Source organism: Melanostigma gelatinosum (genome assembly GCF_949748355.1).
Source record: "Melanostigma gelatinosum genome assembly, chromosome: 18".
NCBI lineage: Eukaryota > Metazoa > Chordata > Actinopteri > Perciformes > Zoarcidae > Melanostigma > Melanostigma gelatinosum.
In genome coordinates this window covers 8,728,451-8,750,682 of record NC_136651.1, presented here as the reverse complement: position 1 = coordinate 8,750,682, position 22,232 = coordinate 8,728,451, and the positions used below count along the sequence as shown (strand labels likewise).

The following is a 22,232-nucleotide window of genomic DNA, read 5'->3' as shown; positions in this document are numbered from 1 at the left end:
GAATGGCCTGAATTAAATTTACGTTAATTTAAGCTAAGCTATGCCCAGATGCCAAGAATCTTACTTGTCGATGCGTCGTTGAAGTATGTTCGTGGCAAAGTGGTCCGTTTTCCTCGTCGGGAAGGGGGAGCAGGGGGAGCTTTCTGGTCAGCGTGGCTTTGCAGCGGGCGCTGTGTGTCGCACGGCGTTTGCTGGTGCGGCTTCGGCCCGTTGGCGTGAGCTCGCTCTGGAGCGAAACGCAGACGTGATCTATCCTCGCTGCAGGGAGGGTGATCTAACTTCGGCTGACGGCGTGGTCCGTGCGTCTTACCAGGAATCGTCGGTGAAGGAGGGAGGCTTGGTCGTCTTTCCTTCGCCGGAATGTGTGCACAAAAAGAAAAAGAATCAAAAAGCGGAGAACGGATCGCTGAAGCGGATTCGTTATCGCGGGCGGAGTGGGCCTTTACTCAGCGTGGAACACTGTTGTTTCGTCCAGCGAAATGGCTTGTGACCTGACAGGGTTTGATGAGGGTTTGAGGGCCGCGGCTCCCTCGTGGCCTTCGGTTGCCAGCGTCGTGCTGGAGGTAGGAGGCTGGTGTGTCTTCATATGTCCAAGGACGGGTCCCAGGGCGAAGAGAGCGTTGTGTGCTCCCTGTCTCAGCCGAGGTCGAAGGGAAAAAGCGTGCAGGTCCAGGGCGAAGAGAGTGTTTGCGTGCCTCCTGTTACCCCGGAGGGATTGTTGGAAAAAGCATTGGGGTGTGATCTGCAGGCAGTTTTGTTGAACAGTGGTTGAACCACAGGGGTCCTGGGGTCTCTTGGCCTTCGGCCAATGAGATGGCAGCGGTGCATTCAGGTGACCATGGTTTTTTGGGGGGGGGGGGACATTTACACCCGAGTGTGAAATTCCTTTGCTCTCATCAAACTACAACTCAGGATGAAACCTTTGCTTGAAAAAGTGCAGGCCTGATTCTCTTTGTCCACAGCACATTTTGAAGCCATTTGGTCAGACCCCAACACCTTATTGTCATAATTCCAAATGTCCTGCCAAGATGTCCCATCCAAAGCTTTTACCAGAGAAAGTCGAGTACTCCCAACCATTGTACAGGACAGTCGATGCTATATTTCCGTTAGGTCCACCCTGAATTCTAATCCAGTGTGATAGTGCTAACTCAGTTCTCCTCACATGTAATGGCAGTTCCCTGGATTTCACCAGCAATGCATTATGGGTGTGGTTTTGACTCGGGAGATGAGTCAGAGGAGAACCATCCAGAAGAAAAGGTGAACAGATAAAAGTCCATTCAGACAGGTTCTACGAGGAACATCCGGTTCCGCTGCAACTTGGTGGGTAACAAAAGCCCCTTAAACTAATAAAAAAGTATATCATTACTCCTATCTTCAGTTACCTTACATCTGTACATATGTAACAGTTGTGGGTCGTGGAACGAGACGACTCAAGTGATTGTTTTCCAACATTTATTTATTGAAGACAAAATATCACCAATGAATTGCCTTCAGACCGTTTTCTGCCCCTCTGCTCCCTCAGCAACGTGTGATTGAATTCATTTTCTTCAAATACACACTGACCAATCAGAGCTCGGCACGTGGACCGTTAATGAATATTACATAATCACAGTTTAAACTGACAAATGCAAAAAAAGACAGCTGGCAATAAATCTCAGACTGTGTGAATTAGTAAATTAACAGATTTATGACATCACTGCTTCATTTAGAGCAGGATAGATCTGACTATAAGTACATGTGTGTATTATGGTAAATTAATGTGTTGCAGATGTGTTTTCATGGCGTGTATGACGATATTTTAGCCTTGTTCTTTCAGCTGTAGCCTTAGTGGTGCGAAACAGACTTGGGAGTAAATAGAAAAGAAATGTGTAAATATTCTCTCATCACACATTCACTGACGTGTGTCGGCTTCTTGAGTCGTGTCTCACAGTCTCCGGCTACTTTAATGTTTGGTGTGGGTGATTTTAAGTTATGGAAGGAAACTTCCGTACTGCTTAGAATTATATTTATATATATTTTTATTTATTTGCCCAAAAGTCAGTTTCACATCGCTGGGGTCTCAGCTGAAAGAATAAGAATACATCAAAGTAAAACATGAACGTGAATACACGTGTTATTATAGTCAGATCTATCGCGTTATAGATGAAGCAGTGATATTATGAATCGGTTAATTTACAGAATGACAGTTAGTGATTTCTTGCCAGCTGTCCTTCCTGCATTTGTCAGTTTAAACTGCGTTACTTTCAGCATGAATTATGTTCATGTTGTTGATGTTGGTCTCAGAGTGCACCAGACTGATGCATTTAACTTTAAAATGTACAACATTTTCTTCCAGGTGAGCGTGTCCCCGGCCCCCTCTAGAAAACCAACACTAACTAGAAAATAAATAAATAATTCCTTCATCGGATGAGTGTACTTCCAATAATAAATGAATCCAGGTATACAGCTGTTTTCACAATAACCTGTAACCAAGACTGTGATGGCGTCTGTGCAAATTTACAATCTGTGATTTCATATTTGATAAAGAGTCTCTCCAGCGTCATACAAACAGTTCACATTCTTTTCAAAAGACCTTCTGAGCATGTGGGCCCCTGAGTGAGAGTATCCCAGTTCTTCCACAGACACTAATCCACGTAGTGCACCTGCGCCTGGAGCTCCTTGGAGATGTACCCGAGAAGGGTCGCCGTCAGCTGCTGCTTCAGGGTGGCGTTGTCCATCACTAGAGCAGTTAGCTGAGCCAAATCTGTCCACTGAATGTCTCCCAGCACGGCCAGAAGACTACCATCAAGCTTCTGCTGCTGCTGAGGACTGAGCTCCATTATGACCTGAGGCAGCGGTTTGAACTGTCCACTGGTCAGCCAGCAGCCCAGAAGGCCTCCGACAGCACCGCCTACAGGAGAAAAGGGTTTCAAACATATGGAATTATGATTGCACACACAAACACACACAGCATGACAAGGATAGAGTGATTAACCCCCGCTGGATCATCGTCTTCGGTGTGTGCACCCATCTGGGTTGTGTGCCCATCGCCAACGCCGGAGACTTCGGAGGCTACTACTGTCCGTGCCATGGCTCCCACTACGATGCTTCAGGAAGGATAAGAAAGGGACCTGCTCCTCTAAAGCTGGAGGTTCCCTTCTATGAGTTCACTGAGGAGGACGTAGTCATAGTGGGATAAATACTGGAGCTCTGTCTCAGTTCCTCCCTGTAATATGTATTTCTTAGATGGCTCCGTGTGAGAGCGACATAAAACGTGTGTATTTACCATTAAAGACATATTTCCAACTCTATGATTGAGCTATTGTCTTTTCCCTCGTACAAAAGAGTTGTTGTTCTTTGATTGATCTGCATCACTTAGCTTGATGTCTTTTGGTTCACTGACATTTTATTTATTGTTTTAATCTCTATAGATTTCTTTCATTCCGCACTATTTTTAGTATTTTCCAAACAGCATTATGTAACACAATGTATGAGGGCCGGGTGTGATCAGGTCCAACCCCTTTGCTGCCGCACCAATCCTGATATATTGTGTTGGAGCTGTGTGATGAAGTCAAAGGTGGGGCCTGTTTCATGGTTACCTAAAGTTGAGCTGGTAAAAGTGCTCATACACATGAACAAGAGGCCTGGGGAGCACAACGATTAGGATAAGATGATGGTACGATCAAGAAAAGCCACCGGCAATCTAAAAAAGTATCGACAAGTTGTGAACACATTCAGGAATGTGTCGGCCTGTTGATCAACTGGAAGGAACTATAGATCGAGATAAGGATGTTGTTGGTTTGTGACTCCAAAGAATGTGTAGATTGCTTCATCTCAGGACCTTTTTTATCCTTTTTACGAGTTTGTGTCAGACAAGATGACAATTTTATTCCAGTAATGGCAGCAAAGAGAGCAAACAAGACAAAGAACTATTGAGTCACACTCCAGTCACTGATGGATTTAATCCTGATGAACAAAGTGTGCTATGTACAACTGTATGAACCAGTGAAATACACAAACCTTTTAATTTTTATTGATGAAATCATTTGAATACAATATACTGTGCACAGATGCAGGTAAAACCATCATCTTAAACTTACATTACCATCAAATCAATCATCAATATAATCATCAAAACTATTTCAAACTGTACAGTTGGCGCTCATTCAGTGAATAACTTTTTGTATTGAAATCAGTGTAGTTGAACCACGGTTAATCATGTGTCACTTCAGAGGTGACTCGTGCTGAAAGCTTTTATCACAAACGGAAACTTTACTGCAACCACAACAGCTAAAGGGGATTGTTTCCTGTGTGGGTTCTCATGTGGCTCTGTAAAGTTGAACGCTGGTTAAAAGATCTCTTACAGACTGAGCAGCTGAAAGGCTTTTCTCCTGTGTGGGTTCTCATGTGTGTCTGTAAAGTTGAACGCACGTTAAAAGATTTCTTACAGACTGAGCAGCTGAAAGGTTTTTCTCCTGTGTGGGTTCTCATGTGTATCTGTAAAGCTGAACGCTCGTTAAAAGATTTCTTACAGACTGAGCAGCTAAAAGGTTTTTCTCCTGTGTGGGTTCTCATGTGTTTCTGTAAAGTTGAACGGTCTTTAAAAGATTTCTTACAGACTGAGCAGCTGAAAGGTTTTTCTCCTGTGTGGGTTCTCATGTGTGTCTGTAAAGTTGAACTCTGGTTAAAAGATTTCTTACAGACTGAGCAGCTGAAAGGTTTTTCTCCTGTGTGGGTTCTCATGTGGCTCTGTAAAGTTGAACGCTCGTTAAAAGATTTCTTACAGACTGAGCAGCTGAAAGGTTTTTCTCCTGTGTGGGTTCTCATGTGTATCTGTAAAGTTGAACGCACGTTAAAAGATTTCTTACAGACTGAGCAGCAGAAAGGTTTTTCTCCTGTGTGGGTTCTCATGTGTGTCTGTAAAGTTGAACGCACGTTAAAAGATTTCTTACAGACTGAGCAGCAGAAAGGTTTTTCTCCTGTGTGGGCTCTCATGTGTCCCTGTAAAGTTGAACGCTGGTGAAAAGATTTCTTACAGACTGAGCAGCTGAAAGGCTTTTCTCCTGTGTGGGTTCTCATGTGTATCTGTAAAGTTGAACTCTGGTTAAAAGATTTCTTACAGACTGAGCAGCTGAAAGGTTTTTCTCCTGTGTGGGTTCTCATGTGTTTCTGTAAAGTTGAACGCTCGTTAAAAGATTTCTTACAGACTGAGCAGCTGAAAGGCTTTTCTCCTGTGTGGGTTCTCATGTGTATCTGTAAATGTGAATGCTGGTTAAAAGATTTATTACAGACTGAGCAGCTGAAAGGCTTTTCTCCTGTGTGGGTTCTCATGTGTCTCTTCAGATTTTGACTATTGCCAAATGTTTTCTCACACTCAGAGCATCTAAAATGTTTTTCACCAGCGCTACAATGTGAATCAGTGACACGGACGTCATCAGGTTTCACATAGTTTAAACCTGACTGAGGTTCTCTGGTCTTCTTCCCATCAGCACCCTCATCAGTGTCAGAAGAGTCTCCAGTCTTCTCATCAGTATCTGGTTCTGGATGTCTATCTGGATCCAAGTTCCTGTCTGGTTCTGGTCCTCCACAGTCCTCTCCATCAGCTTCTGTTCCCATCTGTTTAGTTTGTCTTTGATGAAGCTGTGAGGACTGAGCTTCATCTTCTTCATCTTCACTCTTCACAGGAGTGAATGAGAACTTGACATCGGCCTCCTCCAGACCTTGAAGCTGCTCTCCTTCCTGACTGGTGCAGCATTCCTCCTGTTCTTCTTTCATGTGTGGGGGCTCTGGGTCCTCCTGGTCCAGACTGGAGCTTGACTCCCGCTGCTGAGAGGGAACCTCTTCTTTAACCAACAACAGCTGCTGGACGTCTGCAGGAAAACAGTAAACACACACAGAGGGGTTACAAAGACATTTTAGAATTGAGCAAATAGTCTCCTGGACATACACTTCCAGAGTATCACTAGAACCAGATAATACAATAATGTAATCAACTTATGTGACATGAACATATGAACCATTTTAAGCTGCCAAATCCATGTGGCGTTATCAAAGAGAACAAACTTGTACTTTAAGTTGAAATATTTCCTGTCATCTAGAAGCTGAGAGAAGAAATCAGCATACCTGCAAACTCATAAGAGGTGAAAGAGGTGCCAAGCACCCGAAGGGGGGGACGGGGGGGGGGGGGGGGGGGGGGGGGCGGTAGACGATCTACAAGTATTAACAATTTATTAAGTCAAGCATCAAAAACATAGATCTATGGTTTCACAAAACACAATAATTGATTAAGTAGCCCTAGCAACAAACAAAGTCAGGGCTCCGCATACGCATCTCTCCTCTCAGTGTTTTGTGAGCCCTGTATCTTTATACTTTATTTGAACTTGTCCTGCACAGGGACGCATTATCTTCACCCACACACAAGCCAGGGTTGGGCCACATTGTGTGTGGGAGTCCTGGAGTCTCAGGGATGGGGAAGGTGCTGTTCCTGCAGGTTGCTACACAATATCCCACCGACGAACCCGATTCACAACACAACTAGTTACAAGTTTTAAGCTGAACCACCTGCGTGTCAGAGCTCCCTCTTTGTACAGGGAGCGCGCGAGTGCCTCACCCGGAGATTCAAACCTTTGCTCTATGACACACGCAACACTATTGCAAATCAGCGCACACACACACACACGTTATGTTCAAAATTTCTCAAACAAAAGGTAAAGGAAAAAGCCCCCCTCCTTGTTCCAGAGATGAAGAAGCATGCAGAGGAGAAGAGGCAGCCCCCCCTCCCTTTCTTCCATCATTAAGCAGGGCCGAATCAGCTGGTTGAAGTTTAAATCAAAAGGAATTTAATATACTAACAAAAGAAAATGCAGTTACAAACTGAATTACATTATCAGTAGTAATACTTCATGAAATAGAGGCCCCATCCGCACCACACGACAGACTGGTGTGTCCGCCTCATGGTCCAGATGAGGTCTGATTATCTCCGGGGATTCAGTTTCTTTGTCCCTCCAAAGTCTCTGAAATGTCTCATATTACACATTCCTTAGCCCATCGATCAGCTCAGTGATTGGGTGAACCCTTCGGACTTCATTCGGCCACTTCCTTGACCAATTCACCCCCCTTCTTTAAGGCTGTGCTCAGAAACTCTTCAGCAACATCCCCCCTCTCTCACTTTATTGCGGTGTCATAAATTCTCTGGTTTCTCTCACAGTGCACAACAAATTCAGTGACTCTCCCTTTAGTTTAAACCTTCTACAAGTAAACAGATTGTAACATCATATCCATCGCTAGGTGCGCTTTAACACTTAAATTCATCACAATACTTGTAAGTGTAATGCCTGTAAATACCGCAAGCATATTTCTACAGTAGCGAGAACCATCGAAATTAAGACAGTGTAGACATCTTAACGCTGATTGGCCAAGACTCGACACGTGGCATCAAATATGTTTTATTGAGAAGATCACGACATCACATTTTCTCCTTGTCTCACTCCAATCTGAGAAATGCTGGCTGGCCAGTTGACCCCCCCCCCCAAAATTGAAAACTCTACGGATCTACACTCACGTGGATGATATATTTTGATTCAAAACGGCTTATTTCACCGAAAAGCGACACGTTTGCAGGTATTAAATCAGGACAAGAAGAAAACTACGAATTGCAACAGAGTCTCACTCCAAACTACATTAAAAGTTATCAGCCGGAGCATGAACAGTGTTTGAAAGAAGAAATAAAGTGAACCCACGTGCTCTTTGTATCCGGACTTCCGGGTTGTGAACGGCGTCCAGAAGTTCCCGTTGTCGCTTATTCGCCTCTTTTGAACGAGAGATTTCCTCCTCGTATTCTGCTTTCGTTCTTTCAAACATACCTAATATATCTTCTTCAGCCGCAGTTAGTCGCTGGCTGACTAAAGATCTCAACATTTCTACTTTAGACATTTTCACTAAACCACAGGAAGTTTTTGTGGCGTTAGACATTCCTGCAGCTATCCCCGTTATTCCAGTCACCAAAGTGGTTAGCTAGTAGCTCCTAGTAGCTAGCATTCACGGGAGAAAAAGAGCAAGCCGCCATTGTCTCTTTGGTCTGGGAACTCACTGACCGTTTATTTTGCGCATGCGCACAACAGCACACAGGCACATCACTGCACAGGCCACTCAACATGGCTTTGCTACTCATATAAGGAATATGCTCAACCGTTTTCCTCCAGACGAACTCCGTTAAAAACACCGTTTACTCTCATTAAACTCTGACTAGCGTTGTGTTGGTCACTTCCGTCCTCGTCCGTCTGTTTCCAGGTAGCATGCTAAGCTAACCTCAATAGCTTTATAGGCTACCAGGAGATTAGTACTCTTCTTCTTCCTCTCCTCCTTCTTCTTCTTTCACTTTAATGGCGGACTACAAACCAATGTGTAAGGCGCCACCTACTGGACCGGAGTGTGTAACATCATGACTTTATGACAGTTATAATTTAAACACAATAATAATGTTATTTATAAATATAATGAAACAATTATAAATAAACTTCATATTGCAGTCATATTCTGGCTTTTTAACCCGTTCCATTCAAAATATTAAATAAAGCCCTTTTAAACTGAACTTGTTTGTCCCCTGTCTCTAACAGTCCTTTCATGCTTCACTCCCTTCCTGTATCTACCACTCTGTTCTTCAGTCTCTCTTTCCACTCTGAACTTCCTCCACTCTATCAGCACATGTTCTACAGTTTCTTTACAGTTGCATATCTCACATTTATCCCACTCTGTCTTTTTCATGATGTGTATAATGTGTCATTGAGTCCTGTATGTCCGAACCTTAATCTGAAAGTAACATCTTCTTTTCTACTTTTACTTCCATCACTTCTCACTCTGACTGATGTCTGAATTGTGTTGTAATTTCTACCCTTATTGTCATAATTCCAAATGTCCTGCCAAGATGTCCCATCCAAAGCTTTTACCAGAGAATGTCGAGTACTCCCAACCATTGTACAGGACAGTCGATGCTATATTTCCTTTAAATCCACCCTGAATTCTAATCCAGTGTGATAGTGCAAACTCAGTTCTCCTCACATGTAATGGCAGTTCCCTGGATTTCACCAGCAATGCATTATGGGTGTGGTTTTGACTCGGGAGATGAGTCAGAGGAGAACCATCCAGAAGAAAAGGTGAATAGATAAAAGTCCATTCAGACAGGTTCTACGAGGAACATCCGGTTCCGCTGCAACTTGGTGGGTAACAAAAGCCCCTTAAACTAATAAAAAAGTATATCATTACTCCTATCTTCAGTTACCTTCCATCTGTACATATGTAACAGTTGTGGGTCGTGGAACGAGACGACTCAAGTGATTGTTTTCCAACATTTATTTATTGAAGACAAAATATCACCAATGAATTGCCTTCAGACCGTTTTCTGCCCCTCTGCTCCCTCAGCAACGTGTGATTGAATTCATTTTCTTCAAATACACACTGACCAATCAGAGCTCGGCACGTGGACCGTTAATGAATATTACATAATCACAGTTTAAACTGACAAATGCAAAAAAAGACAGCTGGCAATAAATCTCAGACTGTGTGAATTAGTAAATTAACAGATTTATGACATCACTGCTTCATTTAGAGCAGGATAGATCTGACTATAAGTACATGTGTGTATTATGGTAAATTAATGTGTTGCAGATGTGTTTTCATGGCGTGTATGACGATATTTTAGCCTTGTTCTTTCAGCTGTAGCCTTAGTGGTGCGAAACAGACTTGGGAGTAAATAGAAAAGAAATGTGTAAATATTCTCTCATCACACATTCACTGACGTGTGTCGGCTTCTTGAGTCGTGTCTCACAGTCTCCGGCTACTTTAATGTTTGGTGTGGGTGATTTTAAGTTATGGAAGGAAACTTCCTTACTGCTTAGAATCATATTTATATATATTTTTATTTATTTGCCCAAAAGTCAGTTTCACATCGCTGGGGTCTCAGCTGAAAGAATAAGAATACATCAAAGTAAAACATGAACGTGAATACACGTGTTATTATAGTCAGATCTATCGCGTTATAGATGAAGCAGTGATATTATAAATCGGTTAATTTACAGAATGACAGTTAGTGATTTCTTGCCAGCTGTCCTTCCAGCATTTGTCAGTTTAAACTGCGTTACTTTCAGCATGAATTATGTTCATGTTGTTGATGTTGGTCTCAGAGTGCACCAGACTGATGCATTTAACTTTAAAATGTACAACATTTTCTTCCAGGTGAACGTGTCCCCGGCCCCCTCTAGAAAACCAACACTAACTAGAAAATAAAAACTCAATTAGTCTACTGGATCAAGCTAAAGACAGTACCAAATCTGAGCGTGGACTCAATGAGCGTTGTTAATTGTATCTTTTCCGGAGGACCTCCTCCCGGGAGCAAAGACCAAAGTCTCTCAATTCATCAGCGCAGCTAATCGGGGATAAGAATGTTCTTATTAGGAAAGTATTTCCTGCTCAAGCTAAACCGTGGCCTTTGTTTCTAGAGTTTCAACCGAGAACGTGCCAATCCTCTGGGGAAGTATAGAGGTTATTTTCATGCATTCAATTAGTTCATTTGTTGTATGCATGCGCAGTATGTGTTGTCTTTAACATATCTAATCATCAAAACATGTCAACATTTTAAACGAAAAATAAGAATGAGCCTGTTCAACACCGATGTACTTTAAAGCCCTTTTACTTTGACCAGGATTGTGACTACATAGATATGAAATGATCAAGATGTCAAGGACCAAATGATGGAAAGAGAAAACATGGCTAAACTGAGCTTTAAGTTAATCTTCTACAGTAAGTGAGGCAAGGCACAGTCTGACATTTGAGTCATACAAGACTTGGTGTCCTCTTTACAAACGTAGTAGAAATACCGCTCTGATAAACAAATAAAACCAGTTTATGATCAAAATGTAACATCAGTATGAGGCTGATCCGAAGCGGTAACTTTCCTTCCAGTTGTTTGAACAATTTTATCATGCTACACATATGCTACAATCTCTCGTGTGGAAAATACCGTTTAAAAATTATAATAATGTTCCCTTTATTTTGAAAATATATGGAAACTGTCCATTATTGACCATATTTTGCATTTTGTAATTTGATGTTACATGTTTTCGGTGTATTTATGTCATATCACATAGCATCATTTTCAGTAAAAATCATTATAACTTATAACCTTCAGCATAATGAGCTCAGCTGGATTCATTAAGAGTTAATCAAACAGTAAAAACACATTCGGGTAACAGAAAGAGACATGATAATATGCACATACAGTACGGAGATTGTGATCATATATGCACTGAAACTGTACACGTCAATACACAGACGGACAGACACACACTCACACATTCACACATTCACACACAAGCAGTCTTCAGAGATCTGGCGTCATGTTTCTCTCTCGACTTCAGAGTGAGTCGGCGCCGTGCTGAGTGCTGAACTCCTGGAAATCCTCTGGGATGGTGTCTGTGGAAGTGAGAAGTCGGGTATCATGAGATGAGCTCAGACTCTAAAGCCAAAACGAGGCCAAACCAATTCTATTCACAGCTGTAGTCTGCAACAACAACATCAGATCTCAATCTAAAATCACTTTCCAGACGCAAGCAATGAAAGACCGTAAGAAGATATGTATTGGAAACAAACCTCAAGACAATCGCTGCATAGCATGCAATCAGGGTAATTCAAAATATATAAAAATAATAGAATATGTGGATTTGTGATTCAGTGTTCCTCCCTCACCATTGCAGCGGTATTTCAAATTGGACCAGATGATGTTTTCCTGAGAGAAACAGAACACGCCGAGTCGTCCTCCTCTCATGGTCGTGTCAATTGTCACGCCAGAGTCGGCCACCAGCTCAGTTCCTTCATAGAACCGCGCCCTAAACAAAACACACAATTAAAACAAATAATCGACGTTCCACTCTCACCACTTTGGGGAAATATGCTTATTCACTTGCTTGCTGAGAGTTAGATGGAGCAACAATTACGGGTTTTTTCGTGTAATCAATATGAAGATTGTCCGGAACACGGTTGGTCGTATACCTGATGTATCCAACCTGTGGGCGATGCTGCAGGTACCAACGGTAGGACACCTTGTCCTTCCAGCCCACATTCCTGGGGTCCTTCCACAGCAGACGCACCTGGTCGTTGGTGTCTCCCGTGTGCCACAGAGAGTTTCTCAAGTGCTCCCCGGGACCCGATTTAGACTTCACAGCCTGATGAACAGCGACAGATAACAGAGAGAAGTAAGGGGGAGAGAGCGAGAGAGAGGAAGAAATGTGGAAAATATGTCAAGGGATTAAAAATAGGATGAGCACGAATCTGCTGCCTGGGGGAGTTGATGACTTGTGCTTTCACCTTAAGTTGGATGCCGGGCTCAGCCACAGCTCTGAAGGGTGTTGCCTGCCAGTAGGTCTGTTCAGTCTGCTTCCACATCACCACGTAGAAGGAGGACGAGTCCTGGTAGCCAAAGATGAAGCCGGCGTAGTCGTCGTCGGTCACTGTATTTACGTGAAATGTTCCTTCGAAGTCCACTCCACTGAAAGCAGTGTAACCTGGCAACAGAAATCAGTATATTACTGATGTTCAGACATTGTGCATTTTATTCACTGATATTCAACGCAGAGGAAATACTTCTTACCAACAGCAAGTCCTGGGTCACTATTCATGGTCTGGATAATTTCCATTCCCTGTGTGAGAAAGAGTTGTGAATAAGACATTTTGCACCCTGATGCCTTCATTTGCTACACTGTACACGAATTAATGCAGAAGCAGACAGCCAAATAATTCCATCAGATTGTCAGATGATACGGCTATATTAAGTCTGCTGCTGGAGATTGCCACTGTTAAAGACTGGTGTGACAGCCACCACCTCATTTTTAACGGTAATACCAAAAGACAGAGGAAATCATATTTGAGAGCTGCAGCTCATGGCCCTGTAATCATTGGTGACAGTGCAATTGAGCAGGTGTGCTCCTATAAGTACTCGGGAATACAAATGGACAATAAATTAAATTGAGAGTGTCCACGTTGATTATCCGTGTGCTAGGCTGGCTCAGAGGCTTTCTCTGCAGACTCAGACTGAACTGAGATCACGTCAACGTTGGACAACGCTGTGCTGGAAAGCATCATTAAATATGGTATGGCACCTCACAGTTAAAAAATCGAGAATCAACAACACGGTTAAACGAGGCACTGTTGTATATTGTCTTGTGTATTTTTTGTCGTCGTGGTACGATTTCACGCATCACGATTCACATTTCTTATTGTTATTGGTTCTGTTGTTTAGATAAAAATATCGACCATAGCTGCTTCAACTTGTACATGGAGAGGGAATTTTCAGCTTTTAGTAATCTCACCTGGTTCAGAACAACCCAGTTGGGGTCGATCTGGGCGTCGCCCTCAGGGTCCAGCACCACCGTCTGATAGGCCCTGAAGTCAGTCAAGGTGACCTCAGCATTCTCAGGGCAGTTGTCGATCCTGTCAATCACTTTGTCCTGGTCAAAGTCAGACTCGCACATGTCTCCAACTCCATCATCTGAGGGACAACAGAGAGGAGACTTAGACTTAAATTAAAGTAAGAAAGACCGTGAGTCATTGTTCCAATAGGTCAGAGGTGCAGAGACTTGTTAACAGTTTTGATTACACACACTGGCAAAGATTGTGTTGCGTCATTTATTCAAAGTAACGAGCTCCTTTTAAATCATTTTTAAACCAGCGTGTTTCCTGCGTTGTCACAATGAGGAGATTTCAGACTGGCTTAAGCAAAAATGTCAAAAAGGCCGACAGAGCTGAATATAAAACATCCCCAAATGTCCTTTCTTAAGGGGCTATTCACATTTCAAGCAAAAGAGCAAGACTGTATGTTGCATTGGTTTAATATAGATGGATTGTATCTCTCTAGTCTGCACCCTGCTGTGTGGGTTCAGCATTAGAGCTGCTGTGTCTGCCGTGGTTAAAAAAGTGCCACGCTGTAGTCTACTCGGTGGTGTTCGTGTCTTGTAGTGTGCAGTTCTGATATGGATTATTAAATGGAAGGAAATGTGTTGATGCACTTTTATCACTGTGGAAGTGCAACAGCTGCTACGACGTCAAGAAGGTCCGACTTGGCGGTTCTTGGCATAAAAGCTTCATTCTGTGTCAACGATTGAATTGATGCTCAATCGGGCAAATGCCTGAATGTCTAGTGTGCATCTTGTAAAACATTTGGACTCAGTAAATACACTTTTTGTGTTTTGTTATATTCCCAACTGTCAGCTCCAACTTACATCTCTTGACTCCCTGACTGCCAAAAAAAGCTGTCTTGACTTGATTTGAATTGACACTCCAGGGGGCATGTTTTACACAGAAAATGTCCCAATGAGTCACCAAAAATGCCACTCAATGTGCTCACAGTTGCTTTTGTTTGATCTGCGTTGGTGTGCAACTGGGGACCAAAATTGCTTTCAAAGGAAAGTCAGGGAGCAGTTCGGGGAGAATGTGGAGATGAAATTATGAACATTTATCTGATCACCAGGCTGGTTTTCAGCCAAATATATCAACAATCATATGTGATTATTACTGTAAACTGATTTGACTGCGTGGTATATGAGGAGGTGCGATGTCTTTTAGACCATCGCTCACCGTTGTCGTCGATCTGGTCAGGATTTGGTGCCAGCCGGCAGTTGTCTGGTCCCGGTGGCAGAGTGTCAGGGATCCCGTCGTTGTCGTCGTCATCGTCACACTCGTCACCCAGCCCGTCTTTGTCACTGTCCAGCTGGGAGCTATTTATTACGAATGGGCAATTATCCTTGGTGTCCTGGTGACCGTCGCCATCACTACAAGGGAAAGTGACACGATCGAATGATGTGAAAAAAGGCTGTAGTACTAGCAGTAGTATGAAACAGCAGTTCAGATATCTGCAAGAACACAACATGAAGACTGGGAGAATATCGTTACCTGTCTTGGTTTGTGTCACAGGAGTCTCCAACCAGGTCGTGGTCAATATCAGACTGAAACAAGAGCAGAGAGTTCACGAAAAACACCATTTCTTTTACACTTGAGGGACTCTAGTAACAAAGTGTACTCAGTTACTTTCCACCACAGCTATCCGTCCCTCCATCCCTCCATCTGGTTCTGACTGACCTGGTTTGGGTTGGGGATGTCGGGGCAGCTGTCGCAGGCGTCTCCCACTCCGTCTCCGTCCCGGTCCAGCTGGTCTCTGTTTTGGACAAGCTGGCAATTGTCCAGAAAGTTCTTCAGGCCTATGCTCGCCAGTCAACAGGAGGAGATGGTTCGTGTTATTTAGCAGTCAGTCTGACTCCGTCTCAGCAGGGAAATATATGGTATTGTCATGGATGACATATTCGGAGGTGGCAAGTACAGATAATATTGTACTGTAGTAGAATAAATACTCTTCTCATTGTCCCTTTTTCTGAACTCTCACAAAAGATATCAGTGAATTTCTATGATTCTGTGACAATAAGTCGATTGACAGAATATTTACCTGCAACAATTCTGATAATAAATCCAAAAATGCCCAAAAATATTTAGTTCCAGTTTACTCATTTTAGGAATTGGGGAATCTTATGTGTTAGTAAATTGATTTTACTCCGGCTTTTGGACCATTGGTCAGACAAAACAAGCTTTTTGAATATTTCAACTTGGGCTTTAAGACATTTTCCACTATTTTTGGTCATTTTACAAACCCCTCGTTTTATAGAGAGAATTATCGGCAGATTGGAATCGTTGGCTGCAGACCTATCATAAAAGAAACCAAGTTACTGCCCAGTGGAAATATTAACAGATATAGATGTTGCCAATATGGAAGAATGATTACATGGATACATAATGAGATATTATCTTCATCTGTTTGAATTGAGGTTTGATCTCTAAAATCAAAGTAATGCATTAAAGTAACTCTCTCACACTTAGTGAAGTCAATCAGTGAATTTATATTTGATTTTTGAATGCATATGAAAAATGTAGACATTACATCCATACTACTGTTTGAACTATATCGACTGAATAATTATATGGCGTGGTACTTGTAATTCCACCACTAGGTTGCACTGTTGTATTTGCTATGAAGGTGAACGGCAGTTTGTGTTCAGATGCTATTTCTTATTCATCGCAGGGAGGCAGCAGCAGCCCCACGAATGCATAAAGGTCAAGCAGCAGCAATAGAGGAGAAACCATCTTCTCTGCCATGGGGTTTTCTGAGGTGTAATCATGCTGGTGAATGATCAAAGCTTGTGTTCGCTCAGGGGTCAGACTGCTTTTGGCCTTAACTTTTCTTTTTTTTTGCAGTGCTGTTTGTTATGCCTCAGCTGGCTTATGAAAACATCCATACAACTGCATTTTTTTTACAACATGATTAAGAGAGATTTGTACTGTAAAATCTGCATTATTTAATGTAAGAGCAGGGTGTAAATGTGAAGGAAGGAACAGAATAATACGTTTAATTAAACGGAGAGTGCCTTCAGTGCTGGTTATATAAGCACGAGCATCGGTGCTATTTTATTTATCTCCATACCGTCTCCATCCATATCATCATCGCAGGCGTCCCCTTTGCCGTCGCTGTCGGTGTCCTTCTGGTCCGGGTTCTCCACCGTGCGACAGTTATCACAGGCGTCGCCGTGGCTGTCCTTATCGCTGTTCCTCTGGTCCACGTTGGCCTTCAACCTGCAGTTGTCCTGAGACAGACGGAGAACACAAAGGCCCCGTTCACATCACGTGTATTTGTTTTCAGTGGACAAGCTTGCATGTGCATGCATGTTTTCGTACGGATTAATACAACTATATATATATCAACTGGAAGGAACTTGTTGATAAAATTAGTTTATATGCAGCTTTAAGTAGCAACTAGCTTATATACAGTTTAATTAACAGCTAGCTTATATACAGCTTAATCAGCAGCTAGCTTATATATACAGTTTAATTAATCACTAGTATATTTGTAGTTTTAATAACCATTATCTTATGCAGCTCTATTAACCACTTATACAGTGCTCACAGCATACACAGGGCCTGAGAGAAGCAGGTGAAAGGTTACTTATTTAACTGCGTCACAAGGAACAGGCAGCCATCTTTCAGATAGATAAGACAGTGAGATTCAAGCGAGGGCCAACGCCCTAGCTGAGCCCGGCTTCTCCACACACTCTTTCTTAGGACCTCTCGCATGCATCACCGCACTCACACTGATGGAAACCAACGCCTATTGGGAGGGGCCAAGGTGAATGGACATTCACGGCTTCCAACCAAGCGTAATACACGTAATAAACGTGCTACGTTTGCATCTTTGACTTTGGCCAATGTGAATCAAGGGGTGGATCCCTATATTAAGATTCACGCTGATGTGTTTAAGCGTGTCTCATGGTGAATCTCTGCGAGGTTCATCCATTAGCTCCCAAGCTTGTTTGATGGCTGGGCTGAATAACTTTGTTGATAAATAAATCTATTGCTTTGATATAACTATACGCCTCTGAGAGCTTCTGTTTCATTCTTAAACCTGCTCTAAGTGTGAAAAACAGCTACAACACATTTTTTCACAACAATTTGGTGATCCCGACGTGATCTGATACGATACAGAGCTTCAGGTTGGAATGTTAACAGGCCTCTCCTTTTGATTCCAGATAACGGCGCATCTCCCTTTGAGGCTGGGAACCCGATAATTGCCATCGGAGCGAACTTGCAGCTTCGGGGAGTCTGAGACGTACCGGTGCACTTCTCACAGGTGAGCAGAAGCCTATTTAACTGAATTCTGCAACATTGTATTCATAGACATATTCCAAATTTTGCTCAGACTGTCCGAACTGTAAGTATTTGCTTAGTATAGAGTAATTGTAAAGATTAAACACACAGCAACAGAGTTGTTATACAGCCATTTGGGGGGTCTGTGTATATGTATGAATGAGCCCATCAGAAAACGTCAAATAAAGGCGAGAAATTGCGCATTTGTGATAGCGTAGATGTGAGGTGTTGTGAGCCGTGTAACGCATCTGCTCGCAGACACGCGCTTCACGCTGAACACTCAAATTCATGTTACAAAAGGCGTAATTTCTAACGTACTTATGGGATGTTTTGGGCTACGAAGAAATTGCATAACATGACGGGGATATATGTATATGTCATTGATGTCATTGATAAACTGTATTGAGAAAACTGACTGCGGAATTCCCGTATTAAGAGCATCGAGTCTTCGGACATTAACCCGTGAGTGGCGTCCAGTGGAAAATTATGTTACTCTGCTTAGAGTTTCCTTGACGAAGTTTCTGGACGAGAGCACAGAAGTTGATTATATCGGTGTGTTGTTAATGACGGACGAGATTAATGAAAATGGCCAGAACGTGTACAGGTCCAGAGATGACCTAAGAAAAAAAAAGCAGTTAAATTGTGTTGGTGTACAGGTCCAGAGATGACCTAAGAAAAAAAAAGCAGTTAAATTGTGTTGGTGTACAGGTCCAGAGATGACCTAAGAAAAAAAAAGCAGTTAAATTGTGTTGTTGACGTGCTACCCTGATGGAGTAGTGGTTAAAATCTTTGATTTGTGTGTAGGATAGGGACAGAATTGATTATAATTTGACTGTTTGTTTGCTGAAAAAGCATTTGTTTTTCATTTGTATCGTGGTCGAGAGGTCAGCGGTACACAGTCAGTTTGCTTAGTTTGAGAAAAAAGAGCTGTTCAGCTCATCCGAGGGCTGCGCTTGTGACTGATTTATATTTAAAGAGACGGAAGCGTATGTTTTGATTATTTAGTATGAATACGGGTGACTATTTGCTGAGCTGTACGTTTTAACTTTTGTTTATTTGTTTGACTGTATTTCTAAAGATATTCCTTTACCGTATTTGTGATCTGTGCGCATTTAAAATGGCAGTGTGTTGCAATTTTGTTTGAATGAAAGTGAATGTCTGAAGCGTGTATATGAGAGAAGGACTGCTGAAAGCTGTAAAAAGTTTGTGCGTTCCTGTGAGGGACAGGCAGTTGAGATCTTGATTTGTGGTTGGAATGTTCGTGCGTTGTTTCAAAGTTGATGGTCAGTTGAGCAGGAAAAAACACGCATTATACACAAGTGTTGCATTCACACACACACATAAATCACTAGAATATGCTGAGAGACAGCTGAGGGTTAATATAAGTGTCAGTTTTACTGGCGTAGTTAAATTTATTGGAAAATTGGGTTCCCCAGGGACTGTTAGCAAAGTCTAATGCGGAAACACAGCAGCCACTATATTCTGCCAGACAGACGCTAAAAATTAGGAATGTACAAGGTCTAAAGCTGCTACAAAGCTTCTATTCATTCAGTCAAGACAGGCGCTGGGAATATTAGGGAGGGTTTGACTACTCCTGATAAAAACACAGATGCGGCCTTGCTTTGTGTCTACTTACAAGGACAGTTAGCGGCAGATATTTAAAAAGGTGGGGGCTAGGTTGACTCTCTCTGCCTTATAAAATATTTAGTTACAAGCCATTGCTGAGTAATTAAAACATAGCATTTCACACCTAGCAGGGGTATATAGGGAGATTTGTAAATAATATATATTCATACATTGTTAAATAATATGCGTTATACTTGTAAAGCTTATATTGCGGAGTTGTGAGGTCACTGTATGAAGGTTTAAAACGCCGAAAGAAGCACTCCGTCATTCTTTCGTACAACAGAATAAATATCAGTGACCCCTGAACAGTAATGCTTGCTAAAACCATCAGATTAGGGCTGAAAATTGCCAAATTAGTATAATGGACGAGCTTTTGTCTATTCACACAGACACTTCGAAATAACTTATGTCTATACTGTTTTCGTCATCTTCACCATAAGTGTTAATAATAAAATAGATCATCATTTCACACACACACATATTACAGAGAAAAGCAGGTTTTAAGATATGCGCCAGTGTAAATGACATTGATCTGAGTTCAACCAGACACCAGAAAACTTGGGAGAAGCGTTGGCTCCCTCTGCTGGTGCTTCATGATAATAAAAAAAATAAAAAAAAACATTTGTCATGCATGTTGGCTTTTCTGTGGCCTCTTCAAGAACTGCAACTGGAACAGTGGACAGGAGCTTTGGCTCCATCGTGTGGACATTTGGGAATACTGATTTCAGACTTTTATTGCATATTTGCAGAGAGACACGTCATGGCTGAGAAATACTCCTCTTATCTGTGCAACTTGGAGAATGATGTCCAGGATCAGAGCAGGATGAATGGAAGAATCAAACATTGGCCGGTGGAACAACAAGCGTACAAAAGAATGATAAAGACATGGAAGGCTAAAGATACTTGGGATGGAGAACTGCTGAACTGTCCTCTCACTGAAAAGGAGCTGCAACAAATGAGCGAAGAACACACTTATGATGAATACAGAGCTGCTGTGGAAAGAACAGATATGGAGCTCGAAGCACTAAAAGTGTCAATACAGCTGGCAAAGCTTGACGTGGCTCCAAAGCCTGCTAAAGACAAAAAGAAACAGCACGGACGAACTTTCTACTGCTACAACTGTGGAAAACCTGGTCACTATTCACGTGACTGCCGCACGCGTGGTCAGCAACAACAAGGCTCACCACGTGGAAGAAGAGGAAATTATCAGAGAGAGACAGGCAATCAGCATCCAAGAAGCCAGAATCAAGCTGAACAGCAATATCTTTCACATACCTGGCAACAACAGAGACACTGCTGCAACTATTAGCCACAATATCTACGTCATATCCAGTTCCAGACCCACATATTCCCTTAACAACCCACAGCCCACAGCCCACAGACAAAGCATCCTCCATCATGAAACACTGCAGCCCCTTTAGTTTGAACACAAGAAACAGAAGATGTGTTCACCATTCTCACGCAGGCTCTGTCACGTGCATTGGCACTTCAAGAATTGACTATTAACTCCCTTTCCAACTAGATGTTTCTGAACAAAAAAGAGGGATGTTAATGCTGTTTTGTATCAGAAAAAAGGGGGAGAAAGAGACAAATCAAAGAATCCTCCTAAGAAATTCACGTTTGGAGCTGCAAGAACATCGAAAAGAGAAGGAGCTGCATCAAAGAATCCTCCTAAGCAAAGAAATTCACATTCGGAACTGCAAGAAAATCGAAAATTCAAAAAGAATGCCCAAGAGCACATATTGTCTATGAAACAGGAAGAATGTTGCTACAAAGGAGATGAAGGAAACACAGCATCCTATGCTGTGGTGAGACAATTCGAAGACATGGAACACTCAATAGTAGCATCAGGTATCCTACCTCAACCAGCATCAGCGCAACTGGCAGAAGTCGAAGCGCTCATACAAGCCTTGACAATAGCAGAAGGAAAATCAGTAAACATCTTCACAGATTCTGCTTACGCACATGGAGCAGCTCACGTTGATGGGCCCATGTGGCGAAGAAGAGGATACACAACATCAATGGACGCACCCATCAAACACAAGAAGGAAATCATGGCACTGGTGGAAGCTATGAAGCTACCAAAAAGTGGCAATCATGAAATGCAAAGGACATGATGGTAAAGCAAGAACCAGAATAACTGCGGGAAACGACATGGCAGATGAAGCTGCTAAAGAAGAAGAGGATACAGACCAAAACAGATGATTCTGAAAATAGCCATACAAGAACCCGAAATCACTGAAGAAACACTGATTGAGATACAGAAAAAGGCTGGACCATACGAATGGTCTGAATGGCAAAGGAAAGGAGCAACAAAAGGAGAAAGTGGACTTTGGAGATCCCATGATGGCAGAGTGGTAGCTCCAGCAGAATTGTGTGTCTCACTGATACCAGAGGCACATGGACCAACGCACGAAGGAAAGAAAGGAACATTACAAAGGGTGGATGCACTGTGGTGGCACCCACGCATGGAAAGTATGGTGTCCCTCTTCTGCGACGAATGCACCACCTGTGGGGATCATAATGTGAAGAAACCGTACAAAACACCTATGGGCTCTTATCCTGTACCATCAGCCTGCTTCCAAGACATCAGCATAGACTTTACTGACATGGGTCTTGGTAATGGTTAACAGATTCTCAAAGTGGGTGGAGGCAATCCCAACTAAAAAAGAAGACGCACAGACAGTAGTGAAGTGGCTGCAGACAGAGCTGATACTCCGATAATGGTTCACATTTCAGTAATAAGCATTTGCAGGAAGTAGTTATGGATCAGTGTATCATCCACAGTCACAAGGACTGGTAGAGAGGGCAAATCAGACGCTAAAATCAAAAATAGCAAAGACATGTGTAGCATCAAAGCTGACATGGGTTAAAATTTTACCATTAGCTCTAATGGC

The 22,232-nt window shown here is 42.5% G+C and overlaps 1 protein-coding gene across 1 annotated transcript in view; it reads right to left on the bottom strand.

Moving 5' to 3' along the window:
• Positions 1-10,647: 10,647 nt before the first annotated feature.
• LOC306792300 (thrombospondin-4-B-like) overlaps positions 10,648-22,232 on the bottom strand; it is a gene marked incomplete at its 5' end in the record, with an annotated part of 37,824 nt that continues 26,239 nt past the window's right edge. The window contains 10 exons of the mRNA XM_079289373.1: positions 10,648-11,445; positions 11,719-11,858; positions 12,022-12,194; positions 12,337-12,533; positions 12,620-12,668; positions 13,338-13,516; positions 14,602-14,795; positions 14,917-14,969; positions 15,103-15,221; positions 16,493-16,652. Of these exons, the coding sequence (XP_079145499.1) occupies positions 11,387-11,445; positions 11,719-11,858; positions 12,022-12,194; positions 12,337-12,533; positions 12,620-12,668; positions 13,338-13,516; positions 14,602-14,795; positions 14,917-14,969; positions 15,103-15,221; positions 16,493-16,652 (1,323 nt within the window). The 3' untranslated portion in view covers positions 10,648-11,386. The remainder of the gene's footprint in view (positions 11,446-11,718; positions 11,859-12,021; positions 12,195-12,336; positions 12,534-12,619; positions 12,669-13,337; positions 13,517-14,601; positions 14,796-14,916; positions 14,970-15,102; positions 15,222-16,492; positions 16,653-22,232) is intronic.